This window comes from Typopeltis vanoorti, chromosome 13 (genome assembly GCF_054136105.1).
Source record: "Typopeltis vanoorti isolate ZY-2024b chromosome 13, IOZ_Tvanoo_1.0, whole genome shotgun sequence".
Taxonomy (NCBI): domain Eukaryota; kingdom Metazoa; phylum Arthropoda; class Arachnida; order Uropygi; family Thelyphonidae; genus Typopeltis; species Typopeltis vanoorti.
The window spans coordinates 3,885,259-3,905,480 of record NC_143561.1 but is presented as its reverse complement, the minus strand read 5'-3'; the positions used below and the strand labels follow the sequence as shown (position 1 = coordinate 3,905,480).

The following is a 20,222-nucleotide window of genomic DNA, read 5'->3' as shown; positions in this document are numbered from 1 at the left end:
TATAAAAGTAACTAATATGCCACAATATTCTCTAATAGGAAAAAAGTATGTCAACAAAAGCACTACAAATAAGGGGAAAATGTTATTATAATATTACACACAATGAATAAGTATGAATCGGATCGACATCCTGCTTATTTCTATTTTTATGACTACTGTTTTCATTATGTTCTTCCGGGCATTTATCATGCGCCCAAAAATAATATTTTATATAATCATACGCATAAAATGGTATCATACCCATATATAACCATAAAATAGTATTTTAGATAATCATACGCCTCATATATCCTATTTGTATCATTAAAAATAATCAATTAATAAACAATCCTACCTTCAATTGTTATCCCAATCTCTGTTTCATTTTGGTATTTTCCTGCAAAGATGCAAAAAAGTACTCATTGTAAGCAAAAGACTTCAACGCACACAATTGTATATTACATATTGAAACTACTGTAAATATGAAGAGGACATACGATGCTATTGCTTTAATGACTCTGTAATTGCTTATATTTTGAATGGTTTATGATTCCCAATGACTAGATTTCCAGGTGATATTGTTTTCAATAGAGTGTTGTGCACATCAATTTTCATCTTTTTATTTCTCATAGTTGAATTAACAACAGATTTAAAAACTCGATTGAAACTATATTTCGAGACAGCATTTAATTATAAACATGATTTTAGCGCCCTCTAGTAAGTCAGTTTTAGTGTCTATTGTTGGTGAGGATGTAAAAAAAAAAAATAATAATAGAGGTTAGAATCTACAACTACTTACTGATTGTCAAATCTGGCTCGTTGGGTGGGGACCATATCTCTTCAACTTAAAAATAAAAATAAAATAAATAAATAAAAATAAAGTTAAATTAAAAACAGATAAAATCGCAAAAAAAAAAAAAAACAACAACTATAAAGTATATAATCCCAATAAAGTTAAAAGTCTTGTATTAATAAAATACATGAACAATATCATGTAACAAATAAGATATGATTTCATATATAACTGTATTTTAATTATATCATGCTTAGGAATAAAGAGTAAATGGAATGGAAAAAGAGGACTATTTCTTTTCTACAAAGAAATAGAAAAGATAATAAAAACAAGAAAAGAGAGTTACCAGAAATGGCTCAATTCCAAGACGGAAGAAGCAAAAATAAATTATAAAAGAAACAGTGCAATTGCAAAATGAGAAGTAAGGAAAAAACATGGAGAGAGAGAGAGAGAGAGAGAGAGAGAGAGAGAGAGAGAGAGAGAGAGAGAGAGAGAGAGAGAGAGAGAGAGATAGAACCATTTTGTAACACAACCGGAGAAGGATATAATTAACTACACAACCAAAAACATAAATAACAAAATATAATACATGAACAAACAAATAAAAGAGTTTAAAAAAAAAGTTACAAAGTTAACTCAGTTAGCTTTACATTACAAATCCCCCCCCCCACATGATTTACATATTCGGCTGAATAACGAAGTACTACGTGATATCAATATCACATACGGCTACTATAAATGGGCACACTTATCCTCTGTACGTAATCAGTAAACATTTGCAAATTGGCTGACGTCGCCAATTTGCAAATCTTGCTTTCCATACCACTTCCACTGGACACGATGTACTCTGGCAAAAAACGACGATGTCATACATAGAAAACAACAGTTATATAAGAAAATTTAAAGAAGCTGCTAATATGCTAAAAAACCCAACCCAATGCAATAAAAATCAAGGTTGAATTGTCCATCAAGTGTGGTCAGCTCTAATAAAAAATCTGCCTCAATCTGAGCTCGGACTGTATGAACGAGAACACGTGACATCGTCCAGTATTGTTCAACGTCAATAATGTTTTATATCTGCATTCTGTAATTTGAGTTTATGAATAGCCAGACGGTTATGATTTATATTTATTAATTCTCTTGTTTAAACTTTAAGTTATACTATTTACCCCCTGAAGATGTAAATCCTACGATTTACGAAACTTGTCGGGAACTATTATTCCAGTGTTTTGTATAACTGAATAATAAAAAATGTGGTGTAATCACCGAAATATATCTTTTGAACCAATTAGCCACAGAAGTCTACGCCTGCAATTATTATTGTTATTATTATACGTAACACCGCCAAAGTCTCATTGTTATTTTATATCTTTTATTCATTTATTTATCCGTAAAGTAATCTGTTCGTTCCAGAAAACATCTGCACAGATGAAATTACTGAAGACCTCTGCCTCCACGATCTCCCACCTGTCAAAGTTAGCAGAATGCTACGGGCTGACAAGAGTCCAATGCCCCTAGTACTCGTTGAGATACCTAACACACACAAGAACATATACAAATTAACAACGATCTGTGGCCTGAAAATCACAACAGAACCACTAAGAAAAAGAGCCTCGTCAGGCCAGTGCTACAGATGTCAGAAGAACGGACACGCACAGAAACTCTGCAGAGCAGACTACAAATGTCTCAAATGTGGGAAAAACCACCCCACAGCAACCTGCTCAAAACCCAGGACCTCACCAGCCAAATGCGCGAACTGCGGGGCCCCCACCCCGCAAACTACAGAGGCTGCAGTCACTACCCTAAGAATAAAACAGACAACAAAAGGAAACAGATCTCTGAACCCTGCCCACAGGCACCTGAGTTGACTGCTCCCCAGTTGCCTGACACGCAACAAAAGACAACAAAATACCAGCTCTCACAAGTGGAAAATACCAACAGTCTGGAAAGCCATCGTCGAAGCAGGACATATGCCGAAGTAGCCCACTCATCCAAATATATCCAGCAGGACCAAATTCTTCAAAACATGACAACAGTCATCACATCCTCATTGGCAAACATGCTTCAAGACTTCAGTAAGTCAAACCCTTCACCAAACTCCACAAAAAGATTTCTAAAAGAAACTCAAACCATATTATCAATGCTTGTTAATGAATAAAACTAGATTAATGCCAGACTCACTACAGATCGCCGCTTGGAACGCCAATGGCCTAAAAAACAAGACTCTAGAACTTCAAGAATTCTCTCACAGATACAACCCTGACGTCATCCTAATTAATGAAACTCATCTAAGACCTGCAGACAATCCAAAACTGAGAGGCTACACACTATACAGAAACGACCGACTTGACTACAGAGGTGGTGGTACAGCCATATTTATCAGGAACTGCATTAGGCACAATGGAATACTCACCCCCACCAACTTCCAACCTAGAACTCACCGGTGTCGAAGTCTACACAAATTCAACTGGAAGACTTAAAATCTACGCCGCCTACAACTCCCCTGCTAAGACCCTGCTATTTTCTGACTTGGATGCTGTACTAGGCACAAATGAATCCATCATCGTTGCTGGGGACTTAAACTCCAAACATCCCTCCTGGAACAGCAGAACCACAAATAAAAATGGTCGTATCCTCTTCAGCTACACAGGATTAAACAACGCTGTCGTAACAGGACCCAGTGAACCAACCCACCACAGCCCAACTGGCACAGCCGACATCCTAGACATCGCCATTCTACACAACATCAAATACCAGCACAGCATTCAAGCACTGAAGGAATTATCATCAGACCACAACCCAATCCTACTTCACTTAGGGAACAAAGATCAGTCACCTCCCCCCCCCCCAAACCTCCATCATCTGGGAGAAACTCAAGAAAGTGCTACCAGAACACATTGGTCCGGTTCCCCATATAAAAGCCAAGGAAGAAATAGACACGGCAATAAAGAACCTCACCAATCAAATCAATAAAGCCATAACAGCAGCCACAGTATCCACGATTACCCACAAACAAAATCGTCTCCCGGAAGAAATCATGGACTTAATAAGGAAAAAAAACAGACAAAGAAAAAGATATCACAACACTCGTGCTCCCCAGGACAAAACAGCCCTCAACAGATTAAACAAATCTGTCCGAGAAGCTCTTCAGAACCACAGGAACCAACAATGGGACAACAAGCTCACCTCCATCTCCACAGCAGATCATTCTATATGGAAATTCCTAAACAACCTCAGGATCAAGCGCAAATCCCTCCCCCCTCTGCAAGCTGAACAGCACCTTGCATACACAGATGCTGACAAAGCCGAAGCCATAGCAAGAAACCTAGAGAAACAATGCAGTCCTGCATATGATAACCTAAACATCAGCCATGTATACAAGATCCATCGTAAAGTCAGGTTCACAGTAAATCGTCCCGATGTCAATCCAAGTCCTATAATGCCTACCTCACCTACCGAAATAATCGGCATCATCAACCATCTCAAGATCAAAAAAGCCCCAGGTCCGGATGGCATCACTTACCAAGTCATCAAGGCACTACCAGGCAAAGCCATAGCACATTTGGCAAACATCATAAACTCCATCCTCAAATGGCAGCACTTCCCCCAGTCATGGAAAATAGCTGACATCATCCCAATTCACAAACCAGGCAAAGACCCACACCAACCTGAAAATTACCATCCCATCAGCCTGCTATCCAATTTAGGGAAAATAGCTGAGAAAATCATCCTCATCAGACTCCAAGATCATGTCAACCAATTAAATATCATTCCAGAAGAACAATTCGACTTCCGTCAAAATCACAGCACCAACCATTAAATCCATAGACTGGTAGAATACATCACCACAGGATTCAATTGGAATCAACACACTGGAGCTGTCTTCCTAGACATCTCAAAGGCCTTCGATAAGATCTGGCACCAAGGCCTCCTCTACAAACTTATCATCGCTAACCTTCCACTAAACATGATACACCTGATCAAATCATACCTCTCCAACAGGAGGATGCAAGTCAAAATCAATGAAGCAGTCTCAACCCAACGGAAAATCCTCGCTGGAGTTCCTCAAGGATCACTGCCAGCCCCGATCCTGTTCAACATCTATATGGCAGACATCCCTCAAAATCCTCTCACATCCACCATCGCCCTTTATGCTGATGACACGGCTATTCTAGCCAGATCTCGTCAACCACTTCTCGTCAGCAAAAAACTACAAGACACCATCCTGAATCTAGAAAAATGGTTTAAAGACTGGCGACTACAATTAAACCTCCAGAAAAGTACAACGATACTCTTCACAAGAAGACGAGCATCCCCTAAAGGAGACATCACCCTGTTCAACTCTAAAATTCCCTGGAAAATTGAAGCAAAATACCTAGGAATACTTCTCGATAAGCGATTATGCTTCAACAGCCACATCAAGAGCATATGCACCAAAGCTTCAAAAGTTATCGCCCAGCTATACCCCTTGATCAACAGACACAGCAAACTAAGCTCAACAAATAAAATACTACTGTACAAGACAGTGATCCGTCCCACAGTCATATACGCCACCCCAGCCTGGAGCCATACCTCCAAGACAAACATCCTCAAGCTACAAAGACTACAGAACAAATGCCTGCGAATGATTCTGGACGCCCCGTGGTTCATCAGGAACGCCCAGATCCACCGGGACATAAATATCCCCGACATCTCTCCACTACTACGCTCCCTAGCAGAAAAATTTTTTATGAAGACATCTATCCATCCAAACCAACTGATACAGCAAGCCGGAAACTATGACGGTAATGACTACTGGAAACATAAAAGACCGAAAGCCATCCTAACACCCAACGACGAATAACCACTTCTGCCCACTCAGGGCGAGCTAAAATAGCTCACAAATCTCTCCCATCACTGCTCCCGAAACAGACAACAGGGAATATGAAAAGCGTCAAGCTTCACCCTCTGCGCCATATATGTCCTGCGTCCTGCGTCCTGTTCGTTCTGGGATAGAAAGTCAGCAGCTTTTTTCTTTTCTTTTTCTGTTTTTTTTTTTTTTTTGATTGTGAAAGAGTTTCCCAATAGAGAACAGTAATTAGATTTAATAATTTCTCAATGCATATGCTGTCTTAAAATTGAAAAAAAAATTGTAAAACAAAAGCTTAGCTTGTATAGTACCAGTAAGACACGTTACCTTCTTCTTCTTCGTTTACTTTCGTCTCCACACCAAGTGCGAACACCATTGCTGAAAGAGAAAGAACGAACGCACTGCAATTAATTGCACTATGAACATCGTAAAATATCTCAAATAAAGCAGATAAACGAATAAGCTATATAAACTAGAAAAGATTATTATTATTATTATTATTATTATTATTATTATTATTATTATTATTATTATTATTATTATTATTATTATTAATGAAAAATGGGAAATGAATTTCCCGAAGATATTTGGTGGAAAGCGATTCATGTTGGATTCAAACAGGTTGGACTGAAATGAAGTAAGTGAATTGAACTTACCGAATTCTGCTTCACAGAAAGTTATGTTGAAACTCTTAGGGATGGAAGAATAACAATGCGGACAGGAGACGACTGAATAAGGACACTTTTCGTAGTAGGCCTCTTTGACGGAATTATCGTCAGCCTGCTCAGCAGCAATCAATCCTAAAGATTGATTCCGACTTTTCTCGGAACATTCGACAGGGATTTGAAACCTAACTGCTTCATGCAACCCTACGATGAAAAAATCTCTTTAAATTGCTAGTAAATAATCTATACTAATATCAGGTAATATTTGTAATCTTTACATAAATGGCATTCAAAATCTGCCAACACATAGTCAGGATACATGAATGTATGGGCGATATTGTACTGTTCATCTAGTTACGACGAATAACACCTAAACCTAAATATTAATCAAATGGTATACATGGCGTATTAGCGTAAGCCATGCACCAGCCATTCTACAAAGTCACACATCTCTCAACACAGAGTAAATGCCTTTTACCTAGAACACCACCTTCAATACACAAAGCAACTAACTAACAACAAAAAATTGTTTCAACGTTTTGATTTTTTGGGACATAGCCACAATACTCAATAATGGAACTCTGGAATATTGTTATGAGTATCATTAACAATTATATATACTGTATCTATGGCCAACCCACAGGCTCTGCGTTAGAATCTCTCTATGGGCATGTGTCTTCGTGAATGCCTGTTAATAATTTATTTGCCTGTTATTTAAAAATACATACATTTATTTTTTATATTCCACCTGTTCAACTTGGATATACTAATGCCACAAATCTTAAAAAAATATGCAGGATCCATACATATTTCAACGATTCACTGTTTTTAATATGCTAATCAATACTATTAAATATGACAGCTTCATAATATAAAGAAAATGTTAAAGATACTTTGAAGGTAATTGCAATACCTTGTTCGAAGTAATTCACCAGTCTGGCGTAGGAAGATGTTGTGTCGTTTAGTAAAAATTCTCGAAAGATGTTGAATGAGTTACATGTAGGACTGGTACCCAGCTGCAAAAGCAAGAAATTGCAAAAGAATTAAAATGCAATTCTCTCCTACTTTAATTCTTTTTTTTTCTTCTTTTTTTTACCTTACATTTTTGGAGATATACGAATTACAAAATTTCAGGTATAAACTAGATAAGGTATTTGGCTAATTCGAACGTAATTTAGAATATATTAAGCTGGAATGATTTAGCAATATAGCAACAAATGATTTTAAACTCTTCATGTTATTATAAGTTTGAGGGAAGTACACCATCTAATATTCTAGTTAAGCCACTTACTTTAAGATGGTGAAAGCTCACTTTGTGGCGATGCAAGGAATACGTCACTCCAGAAAGGGACTCGACAGTCTACAAAATGAACATTGAAATACAATATTATTTCCAATGCATTAACCTTACTCACCATTTCAATGATTATCAACTAAATCGTATAAATATACCTTTTGAAGACTCGAAATATCTGCTGAGAATCCAGTGGGGATCTGTATTTCAATGGTGTTTCCTGTTGCATATCTTGACGATCTTGTTCTTGAAAATAAAAAGAGAGAATTTCGTAGAGTCTGTATGTAACAAATAAGAAATTAAAATAGCTAAAATAAATAATTCGAAACATGGACTTTTATTCAGTCCAATGTGCAATTATTAAACTAACATATAAACGGAGAAGCCAACTTATAAATTATAAAAATTGTAATGTACCTGATTATTGAAACTATTGTTGCTCATTTATTATAACGTATCGAGTACGATTGTTAGCTTGGCTCTATATCGCAAAAGTACTTATGAAATCTAGATTAAATAAACTTTAATATATACTTTCCGATATTTCGGCGAACGTCACGTTGCCATCTTCTTGGGAACTTACTACAAAGACACGTGCACACAAGTACTAATAACAGCAAATGAGACTGAAGCTAGGAAGCTAGCGTTTCTTAAAGTCCTGATGGTGCCCCCTGGTGGGCTATATTGGTAGTTCTTGGCCTTTGGGCTGAAGTTCTTCTGATAAAAGTTTCCCAAATTTGGGGCAGTTTCATGCATCCAAATTTGTTGAGGTTTGGCATGTTCCTAAGGGCCGAGGCTGATTCCAATAGTCTTTCATACTTGAACTTGCTGCGGTGTATTACTGTGGCTTTCTTCCATCTTATTCTGTGGCGAGTATCCAGAGCGTGGTCTGCAAGCCCAGAGTGGCTGTACTGGTAAAATCGGATGTAATCCTTGTGTTCTGAGATTCTGATATTTGCTGTCCTGCCTGTTTGGCCAAAGTAGGACAGTTTACAGCTGCAAGGGACCTGGTATACACCAGGTAGGTCTAGGGGAAGTGGTTGGTCTTTGGTGGAGCGGATAAGGGATGCCAGTTTTCTATGAGGTCTGTAACAAGTGGTCAAGTCATGTTTTTTTAGGATTTTATTGATTTTTTCCGAGGTGCCTCTGATGTAGGGAATAGTGATAGATTTAGAGTAATCTTTTTTGTGAAGGGGAGGGGGTGGTGGGTTGTGGATAACTGGGTTAAGTATTTTTTGGATTTTTTGGAGGGGGTAGCCGTTGGCTGAGAAAGTGTCACGGATGTGATTTAGTTCAGTGGTTAGGGGTTGATCATTAGAACAGATTATTTTTGCCCTGTTGAATAATGTTTTAATAACTCCATATTGTTGTGAGGGGGGGGTGGGATTGTTGGTGAATGTATCTGCCTGTATGGGTGGGTTTTCTATAAACTGAGAAAACCAAGGTTCCATCAGGTTGGTGGGTGACTAGTGTGTCTAGGAAGGGGAGGTTATTGTTTTCCTCTTTTTCCAGGGTGAATTTGATTCTAGGGTGTTGGTTGTTCAAGTGTGTTAGGAAGGAGAGGAGTGAATCCGGGCCATGTGGCCAAATAGCGAAAACATCATCAATGTAGCGAAGCCATATTGTAGGTTTTTGTGGGGCTGAGTTTAAGGCTTTCTCTTCAAACATCTCCATGAAGAAGTTGGCCAAGGGTGGGGAAAGTGGTGAACCCATGGCTGTCCCCTCTATCTGTTTGTAGAATTTTTCCTGCCAAACGAAATAGCCTGAGTTCATTGTAAACTGAAATAGGGCTGAGATATCGGGAGGAAATTTAGCTTGGATTAGCTCTAAGGTTTCTTTGAGGGGGACATTCGTGAATAGGGAGGAGACATCAAAACTGACCATTATGTCATTATGTTGGAGTGTAAGGTTTTCTATACTGGCTTTGAAGTGGGCTGAGTTTTTTATGTGTGATGGTGTATTGCCAGTATAGTGTGAGAGCGCTTTGGCTAAATGCTTGGCTAGTTTGTAAGTGGGGGAATCAATGCCATCCACTATGGGACGTAATGGCACATTTTCTTTGTGTATTTTTGGGAGCCCATATATGCGGGGGGGTCTAGAGTTATAGGGTTTTAGTCTGTTGGTAATCTCCACAGGTCAAGAAGTGACCTTCTTAAGGAGCCTATGGAGTTTTCTAATTTGTGAGTTGGTGGGATTGTAATCAATGGGGAGGTAAGTGGAACGATCTAATAATAAAGCCTTGCGCTTACCTGTGTAATCTTTAAGATTAAGTACCACAGTGGCGTTTCCCTTATCCGCTTTGGTGATCACTATTTTTTTGTTTCTTTTCAATTCTTGTAGTGCCTTGTATTCACTACTGCATATGTTGGATTTTGGAGGTTTTGCTTTGTTGAGAACACAGGCTACATCCAATCTGATATCGTTGGCGGTGTGGTTAGGCAGTTGGCGAATCCCGCGTTCAATTTGAATCATTAATTCCTCGGCCGGTAATTTCCTAGGAGCAATGGCGAAGTTGTGACCACGTGACAGAGCGTGGAGTGCTTCTGGCTTTAAGGTAGCTGACGATAGGTTAACAACAGTGTTGGTTTGTAGTTTGGGCGCCGAGTTCTTTGTTAATTTATCAAACTTGTTGATATGCCGGCTTCGTACTCGTTCAAATTCTTTTTTAGTTGCCGTACACGAGACGTCATGTAGTACCGACCAAAGCTCGTGATTCAGCATAAGTGAAAGCTCATTTTCTAGCGTTGATATAGCGCTGTTTATGTCGGCTAGGGAATCGCGTGTGGCGGTAATTTGCTCCCGAAGTAATGCCTGGCTAGCGCGGTTGTAAATACGGAGAGCTTTCTGTGAGATGAAGCGGTGTTTAAATTTGACACAGTTCGGGATGACATGATTATCCCGGCAGCGTTTTAGGAATGCCAGACGGTTAAGTTGTCTGGATAATTTCAGCTTCAGTTTGCCGTAATGGCGGGCCTTGCGTGCGAAGAGATCTCCGTGGATGATCATTATTCTTGTTGAGAGGCTTATACGCTGGTTAAACATGATAACTAATATTTAAGGAATTGACAACGTATACTAGAAATATAGATTAAATAAACTTTAATATATACTTTCCGATATTTCGGCGAACGTCACGTTACCATCTTCTTGGGAAGTACAGTACAGCCACTCTGGGCTTGCAGACCACGCTCTGGATACTCGCCACAGAATAAGATGGAAGAAAGCCACAGTAATACACCGCAGCAAGTTCAAGTATGAAAGACTATTCATGGAATCAGCCTCGGCCCTTAGGAACATGCCAAACCTCAACAAATTTGGATGCATGAAACTGCCCCAAATTTGGGAAACTTTTATCAGAAGAACTTCAGCCCAAAGGCCAAGAACTACCAATATAGCCCGCCAGGGGGCACCATCAGGACTTTAGGAAACGCTAGCTTCCTAGCTTCAGTCTCATTTGCTGTTATTAGTACTTGTGTGCACGTGTCTTTGTAGTAAGTTCCCAAGAAGATGGCAACGTGACGTTCGCCGAAATATCGGAAAGTATATATTAAAGTTTATTTAATCTATATTTCTAGTATACGTTGTCAATTCCTTAAATATTAGTTATCATGTTTAACCAGCGTATAAGCCTCTCAACAAGAATAACTTATGAAATCATGAACAATATCTCCATAAAAAGACAGTTTTCAATTTTTTTCTGCTGCCGCTTGTAGGTTAAACGCTGTCCTTTAGAATAAAGATTTAGAGGAAAAATAAATTTACCATTTATTATTCATTTTAAAACTGACATACCTCGCACAAAAGGTGAGTTGGTGTCGGGTGCAGGATTCTGATCGATTTTCAGTTGAGATCCATAAATGGGATCTTCGGGTAGAATTCATCAAGGGAACGGTGTAGCTGACAACCACCTGCGAAAAGGAAAACTTCAGTTTTTACATGAAATAAACCTTCACGTAATTCACGTTTAAAATATGTTCCTCACCCCCTGTCCAAAAAGAAACCGAACTTTTCGATTTCTTTTCGATGCAACAGGTGGCGCCACCTGTTGTATCTTTTTGTTGTCGAAAGCGGTAACCCTCATTAGTGTTGTGTCAACTGTTAATGACATTTGTTTCATTAGAAGCCGAGTTTTAGTACCAAGAGTTTGACAGTGTGCTTTGACGAACGGTCGGTCATCACGATATTCATGCAGTACGCGACGAATTCTCGCTATTAATCGCTTCGAAAGAAACCGATGTCCCAACTGGCCAAATCGAGATAAAACTCACCATTGACAGTTTGGCCAGGCTGAACGAATTCTCTGTGGATAATGCTCTGGAATCGTAAAAACACATTAGTATTTTCTTTACTTTTGACTTCTACAAGCGATTTTTTTTCAGATGCTCCTCTTCTGGTGGTCTCCACTCAGCACTCTGGCGCTTTGTTTCGAGCTCATACTCAAAAGAACATTTCGTCACCAGTAACGATCGTTTCAAGGAAGTCTGAGTCCTTACGAGCTGTTTTAATGAGGTCCTTGCAGTGTTCAATTTTTTGGTCGTCGGTCAACTTTTGGGGAAAAAATCGCGAATTCAATTTACGAAGGTCCAAACTCCCGTTCAAAATGTTGTACCCAATTGACTTTGGAATCCTCAATTCATCTTTAATCAATCTCATTGACAATTTCGGATTTTCTTTGATGAAATCACTCACTTTTGGATGTCAACTTCGCTCAGTCCAGTTTTTGGACGGCCCCGCTTTTCGTCGTCCTGAAGCGTCTCACGACCACTTTGAAATTGCTTAAACCACTCATAAACTTGAGTACGAGATAAGCATTCATCACCGTATGCTTTTTGAAACATTTGATGTGTTTTGGTAAAACGTTTACCAAGTTTAACACAAAAGTCAATCGCGGCTCTCTGTTCGAAACTCATTTTCGACCGTTCGTCAAAACACAGTCACTCTTGGCACTATAACTCGGCTTCTAATGAAACAAATGTCATAAACAGTTGACACAACACTAAGGAAGGTTGCCGCTTTCGACAACAAAAAAGATACAAAAGGTCAGGTCACTAATTTCTTCTATTTTCGAAATGTTCGGTTTCTTTTTTGGACAGAGGGTGCATTTCAGGTGATATTGTTATATTGTCCAGAACTATTTCAAATTTAAATGACGGATAAATTATGAATTTGTTTTTAATCCTACATTTGAAGTAAGGGATCAAAAAAGAGGTGTACAAACGTCACATCCACTGAGCTACACAGGGGAGGAGAAAGAATACCCACTGAGTTACCTGCGCTGCAGCACATCCTTTTCCTTTCCCGGACACCTGGATTACTTGAGGCAGGTCACGAATTGGAATTGTCTGCATTTCCTTGTCGGGGGTAACAGAGATGGTGTGTTCCTTATTTCCGTCCTTCACGGCGACTTCCATGTTCAGTTTATCTTTGGATTGAGCGAAGAACTTAGTCAGCGCTTCCCATGCCAGAAGAGTGTCCTTAAAAGTGAAAAGAAGCAAATAAGAATATAGGTGAGTGAATGAACTCGAGGAAGAGTGACAGAACGCATATTTCAAACGTGACAATATTCCTTTAAGAGTTATACCAGAAATTTCTAGTATATTCTGTTATTGTTATTCTTGAATGTTTGAAAAATTTCCGGAATATTAAAAGTGCAAGAAGAAGAAGAAAATGGTTTGTGCCTACGCTATAAAGCATAAAGTACTTACATAAGGAGTCGTAAAGACACCGTCACCATTCATACGACGGAACAACCACTTGGCCACAGACCTTGCTTTCCAGGAATCTGCGCCATTCCCTGATTCAGAGTACAGAAGAAGAATGCGGGCTGCTTCGTCTACTTTGGCTGTCGCATTGCTTTGTCTCCAATTATTCAGACCATCTTCAGAAGAGAGAGAATATGAGAGCAATCATACGAGTAATGATATTTTCCAGCAATGAATATTATCAACGAAGAAAAACTCGTTAAGTATTGCCGAGAAAATTTACATAACATGGGGACTACATATTTGGTTTATTTGAATGATGCTAAGGTTTACGATGGTCTTAACACGAAGTATTGGAAAGTATAGTACATTAATGTTAGCAGGCTAAAAGTTATCCAGAAACAAGCTGCTCTAGAGACTAAAGCTTTTTAAAGATGTGGAACGTTCCCAAGACACTTGAGGCCGCCAAAAAGCAGTACTGTGTCACTTGCACTGGACGATGAATTTTATCTCCCACCTAACGATATTCACAAACAATCAGGTTCACAGTGCGATTTTATTATTATTATTATTATTATTATTATTACGTGACACCTCCAAGGATCTAAGGACTCATCGAGGGAGAACACCCACCCCACAATTCTCCGTCTCCACCACTCAATCCGCCAGCGAACTACATCATCTACACCAGGGCTGTCCAAAACAAGGCCCGCGGTCGATTTTGTGCGCCCCACCTGTGGATTTTGACGAGCCAAAAAATAAAATAACAATTTGAATCGAATGCATGTTAGATATTTTAATTATGTCACTAATTGATGTTGGTAATTTTATTTGGTGTTTTTACATCACTATATATCGTGTTTTTCAAATATTAGAAGACAAAGAAGCGTTCTTACACTGTTTTGTTCAAACGCGCATGCTCCAGGGAATTAGTGTTGTTCAGCAATCGAGGTTGTGTCGCTGCTGCTCACCAAATTACTAGATACGCATTGTGATGAGGCCCTCGGATTACAGCTGTCCAACCTTAGCTGTCCTAAGGTTGTACAGCTACATCATCGCCATCTACTGCCCACCACTAGTATTGTCATAGACTATTACCAACATCCATGTCCACGGCGAGATTCGAACTCGCAGCCTTTTGGCTGGAGAGCGAATGTGCTACCTACTCGGTCAACCAGGCCGGCAAACCGATTTAAATCAACTAACAGGCTGCTGGTTTAAATTCTATTGTGAGCGAGTCCTTATAGAGTGGAAATTTTCGGCAAAAAATTATATTCAGATAGTTTTTCAATGTGCCATTCTACTGTTACACCTTTTAAGAAAGAGAAAAGATCTTAACTGGGCTCATTATTTTTACATCCTATCCCTACATTACTACATGCATGTGCAGGATATTTAAATGCTGTCTTTGCCTATTACATAACAAGGTACGAGGTTTAAATTTCTTTTAGCAACTCTCACCTTTCGTGGTTGATTCTTTTTCTGGGTGGTGCAGACTTCCTGTTGAGACTCCCCTTGCTGAGAGACGACTTTTCAGAAGTTGTGGAAGGAGAAGATTGTTGTCATAACGACCAAGACATCGGGCTGCATTCAGTACTAAGGGACTCTTAGGATCAAATTCAGCATCTAACAGGGCATGCGCGATGTAAGCAGTAATGGAGAGATGTTTGTGTTCTTCTTTCTGATTAGAAAAAAAAAAGCGACAACAACTTAAAGCTTCAGCAACTGCAAATAAAAACCTAAACTTCATAAATTTTTAGAATAATTTAAAGCAACTGACTTGAGTTGAATCCACTACGAAACATCCTCCCTTGTTTTGTTTATCCATCATCCATTTGATATTTCTATCCAGAAGTGAACTGTCCACAGAGCAATGTTTCTTGGCCAGAGATAGATACTTTAGAGCTAGGGTAGTGAATATTAAATTGCCTGAGCTTCCTTTTTCAAGACTGTAAGATCCATCTGGGCCGAGAAATTGCAGTAATTCTTGATATCCTATCAAGAAACAAGCAGACACACGTTTATTGGAAACAGCTGGTAGTAGTTATGACTCTATTCAGTGGCGACTGGTGAAATTTTTAAGTGGGGGTGATGCATATACAAAAAAAAAAAAAAAAACTCTTTTTCGTAATCAGTAGCGAATAAATTTACATAATAAAAATATCACCATCACCACGAACAAACACCAATAATAAAAGTTTCGTATCTCACAGAAATAACGTGCGCATGCATGCAATTTATCTGTAAGCGACACTGCCCAAACGAGGTGTCGAAATCACTTGTAACGTGCAATGACCAGCGCAAACGAATATCGGCGTTAGATCGCAGTGCATTTGTTTCGTGTAACGATAATTGAAAAAATATAATTCTTTTCGTATTTTCAACAGTGACACTCGTCATAATTCAGACTTGTATCTATAATAAATAAATAATTATTTGTGATTTTAACAAAATAAAATAAAATTTACAAAAAATAGTTCACCACGAACACATACCAATAATAAAAGTTTCGTATCTCACAAAAATAACGCGCGCAAGCATACGATGCACTGCCCAAACGAGAAGTGTCGGAATCACTTGTAACACGCAATGAGAAGCGCAAACGAATATCGGCGAGTCTAGATGCAATTGGCCGAATGTGATAATTCCGACACTGCGTTAGATCGCAGTGCATTTGTTTCGTAATCTAAAGCGTTAATCGAACAATTCCAATTATTAACTATTCAATCAATGTAGAAACATAACCTGTAACCTTTAACACGTTGTACTGCATTTATATAATGTTGTAAGCATTGTTATTATTTATAAACAAACAAAATTTAATTTTTTTCATTTTTTCCTTGGGGTGCTGCAGTGTCGCAGTGCTTATGTACGAGCCGCCACTGACTCATATTCTAAAAGTTCAAGCTGTGGTGCAGTGCGAACTTACCTGCCTGAAGGATTCCGAGTTGTTCGCTTGTGTTTAACCCACTTGGATAATCTAAAGACAGGACACTGGAACCCATTCTTAGCAGAACAGCCTCAGAAGGAAACGCAGGTACGTTCAAGAATTGATGATCTCTTACCAGATCTAGGGGACTGGCTAGAAGCAACAGAAACACGTCGGTATTAGAAAAAAAAAATAGTGTAACAGGAATTTAAACAACAATAATAAAAAACAATTTGAAATTAACTCTCTATTCGCACACATCATCTTTGCGACGAAACTGTACTGCTACACATTATGGTCAGGTAACGAAAATGACCTTGAGATATGTAGAGTAGTTGAAAGTAACATAAAAAAGGGAGGTACTGAAACAAACAAAAAAAAAAAAAACGCATCCCATACCTGTTAGGCGAATCCATGCCGAAGGGGACAACGCCTTTTTGGGAGCCTGCACCTCTAGCTTACTATAGTCATCATCACCTGGAAGATTTAAAATAATTACTGATGGAACATCAGCAATGACAAACATTGGAACTTTTTAACGAAAGGCTAACTCAATTGAATTTTGCGTTGCGTTGTTAGAACGAAGAGGGTAAGGCCAATCATACGGACATTATCTAATTGAATCCCTCGCTTTTTAATTCTGCATTTAACCCGCCATTCTCTTTATGTATAATTTTTCTTCTTATTTTTGAAATCAAATTAAGCTTGGCATTTTAGAGAAAAGAAGAGAATACAACTTACAAACAAATATTACATTTATTGACTTTGAAAAAGCATTTGGCAAAGTTAAAAGAAGAATTTTATTTAACATATTAAAAGAAAGACAAATACCAAATAATATTCTAAAAGCTATCAGTATATTCATATATTCATTTTCATATATTCGGTATATATGAAAATAATCAAATACAAATAAGATTAAATCATGAGCTATCATATACGAGAGAGAGAGAGAGAGATACACCAAGGAGTGCGACAGGGATGCCCCTTTAAACAACTCTTTTTAATATTTACCTAAATGAACTAATAATAAAATGGAATAAAAATTTCCATCAAGGTATTAAACTTTCTCCTACTGTGAACTTTATCTTATTGTGATTTATCTTTATCTGTGACTTTATCTTTCTCTTATTGTGAACTTGGAAAAGTTATAAATGTAAAAATTGTAAAATATTTAAAAATATCAGGTGTAATTAACTATATTTAAACCAAACCTTGTTCAAAAACAAACCAGACTAAAAGTATACAATACATTAGCCCTACAAGTACTATTGTATGGGAGTGAAATCTAGACCAAAAAAAAAAGAAAAAGAAAAAAAAGAGAAAAATATTAATAACAGCTGATTTTGTAACGATACTTGTGACATAATGATTAGAAATATATACACGTAAGCACAAGAATAATGTTTAATTTGCCAAATATTTCGGTCTGAATATTACAGACCATCTTCAGTGGCTACATAGGAATAGTTTTAAAAAAAACAAAGTGGAATGAGAACAATTGATCATTCACACATAGAACGAGCCGCGTGATGTCATATAGCTAAGTGTTACAAGAGTAAACATTTTTAAAAAACATAATTAAAGATTTATTTAAGTTAAGGGATATTACATCCCATATTGTTTCATAGCCGAATAAGAAACTCAAAGAGTTTCATGCCGAATATAGAAACTATATAAAGTTCGGCGATTCCAAGCGTAAGCAAATACCTGGATAGAGCAGCAACTGAGCCTTGAAGGTAGTGCAAGCTGAGGCAACTCATACAAAGGGTGGAGCAAGATCCGATCACTATTCTTGATATTTACCCATAATGTGAACTTATCTCCTAGAAACTGTATTATTGTTCAACATTATGAGAGAAGGTCACCACCCAGACCGGTTTCAACCTTTATTGAGGTCTCATCGGTGAGTAGGTAGACCTAGTAATACCAAGTTGGTAGCGAACAGAACTTACATACCTTACTATGAGAATTGCCAAGAAAGTGTCCTAATAAATTATTAAATCTACCTACTCACTGATGAGACCTCAATGAGGGTGGAAACCGATGCTGGGCGGATATGGCTTTGAGAGGCTCCGCTTGGAGGTAAGTTTTTGCCTGTCTCTGAGTGGGGCCACCGCTGAGATTATGGCTCTGCTTGGTGGTGGGGTGAGCCTGCCACTGGGTAGAGCCAATGCTGAGAAGTTCTTCTCGGTGATGGGGTGAGCCTGTCATTGAGTGGGACAACGCTGAATTTGGCGATCTTTCGGGATCGTCTTATTTTTAGAGCCCGCCTCACCTATATATAAGGTTGAAACAGGTCTGGGTAGTGCTTATAATGTAGAACAGTAATACAGCTCCTAGGAGCTAAGTTCACATTATGGGTAATTACCAGGAATAGTGATCGGAGCTTGCTCCACCCTTACTATGAGTTGTTTCAGTGTTGCACTACCAAATGGGTCCGTTGTTGCACTATCCAGGTATTTGCTTACGCTTGGACTCGCCGAACTTTATATAGTTTCTATATTCGGCATGAAACTCTTTGAGTTTCTTATTCGGCTATGAAACAATATGGGATGTAATATCCCTTAACTTAAATAAGTTCATGTCGCCGAATTGAAGCATTTGGCTCTTCATATAATTAATAATTAAAGATATTAATTCAGAAATTCATATAATGATCTTAAATAACATGCTGTTTAAGATCATTATATGAATTTCTGAATTAATATCTTTAATTATGTTTTTTAAAAATGTTTACTCTTTTAATACTTAGCTATATGACATCGCGCGGCTCGTTCTATGTGTGAATGATCAATTGTTCTCATTCCACTTTGTTTTTTTAAAAACTATTCCTATGTAGCCACTGAAGATGATCTGTAATATTCAGATCGAAATATTTGGCAAATTAAACATTATTCTAGTGCTAACGTGTATATATTTCTAATTAATAACAGCTGAAATGAAATTTATGAGAAAAACTGCAAAGTATAGTCTATTTGATCACACAAAAAACGAAGAAATTAGAAAGAATTAACCACCTCACCGGCCGTTATGGATCAAATACGCATCCGCATACGCTTCGTATCCATCATATATTTCATTGTTATAACAATGGTATTACAATATTAATAAGCACTTCGCATCCATGATAAAGTGAACGTCTATAGACGTCTTGGCCGGTAGCGTGGAATGAGTAATAAAAAAATTAAAAAATACAAACACAAATGGATGGAATACGTTGAAAGAATGAAAACAGAAAGATTACCAAAACAAGCCTTCAAGTACAAACCATTAGGAAAAAGAAAACCAGGACGTCTTCTTAAAAGATTCAATGATGACTTTTAAGGCCTTCTCTAGGCCTAAATCCTTGATAGGCGTGATGATGATAAGTCGTTGGCATTCATTAACATTAAACTTTTGAAGTCACTATTGATTTTCGAAGTTTATTTTTAAACTTATGCAACAAATTAATCTGATCAGACCTTCAATTTTAATATTTACCGTGTGGGCAGACAAGAAAAGGTGTCGTATTCTCTTTTTGGAATCCAGGTAGCTGCAAAAGAAGAGGAAACTTGGTTTAATTTGATTCTCCAATACTTTAGCACGAATACAACATTCGAAATCAAGAAGTTGATGATACTCACCTGGAAATTCACTTGAGCCACTGCTTTTTGCAGAATTCCCTTTTTCTTTACAAATGAGGGGTGGTCACAGGTGAGGGATTCGTCCGTCTCGGCTTGAAATTGCACGCCAGTGATTCCCACCTTAGATGCAGACAGATTGTACATTAATGTTTGTGGCTGATTTTCGCACACACAAACCGAACTGACGTGTTTTATAAATGAGGCTTCACTGCTGGCTACGGACAGGCGGATCTAAGGAAGAGAATGGGGAGAATAATTTAGTGTTAAAAAGACTTTATGGGTTTCACAGTTGTTCGTAGTTGACTAGTGCACATGTTGAGTAAAATTTCGCCATAAAAGTACGAATAAACGACGAGGCAGAATAACAAACAGTGTACGTTATTAC

At 38.1% G+C, this 20,222-nt stretch overlaps 1 protein-coding gene across 1 annotated transcript in view; it reads right to left on the bottom strand.

The window, feature by feature from the left end:
- Nucleotides 1-19,906, bottom strand: part of LOC150099893 (uncharacterized) — a 203,005-nt gene extending 183,099 nt beyond the window's left edge. The window contains exons 1-16 of the mRNA XM_090403168.1: nucleotides 19,838-19,906; nucleotides 19,695-19,746; nucleotides 16,611-16,688; nucleotides 16,212-16,364; nucleotides 15,063-15,277; nucleotides 14,744-14,963; nucleotides 13,286-13,458; nucleotides 12,851-13,054; nucleotides 11,373-11,488; nucleotides 7,739-7,826; nucleotides 7,578-7,646; nucleotides 7,200-7,302; nucleotides 6,278-6,490; nucleotides 5,949-5,999; nucleotides 779-823; nucleotides 335-376 (exon numbers count right to left, since the gene is read on the bottom strand). Of these exons, the coding sequence (XP_090259294.1) occupies nucleotides 335-376; nucleotides 779-823; nucleotides 5,949-5,999; nucleotides 6,278-6,490; nucleotides 7,200-7,302; nucleotides 7,578-7,646; nucleotides 7,739-7,826; nucleotides 11,373-11,488; nucleotides 12,851-13,054; nucleotides 13,286-13,458; nucleotides 14,744-14,963; nucleotides 15,063-15,277; nucleotides 16,212-16,287 (1,615 nt within the window). The 5' untranslated portion in view covers nucleotides 16,288-16,364; nucleotides 16,611-16,688; nucleotides 19,695-19,746; nucleotides 19,838-19,906. The remainder of the gene's footprint in view (nucleotides 1-334; nucleotides 377-778; nucleotides 824-5,948; nucleotides 6,000-6,277; nucleotides 6,491-7,199; nucleotides 7,303-7,577; nucleotides 7,647-7,738; nucleotides 7,827-11,372; nucleotides 11,489-12,850; nucleotides 13,055-13,285; nucleotides 13,459-14,743; nucleotides 14,964-15,062; nucleotides 15,278-16,211; nucleotides 16,365-16,610; nucleotides 16,689-19,694; nucleotides 19,747-19,837) is intronic.
- Between the last annotated feature and the right edge of the window lie 316 nt (nucleotides 19,907-20,222).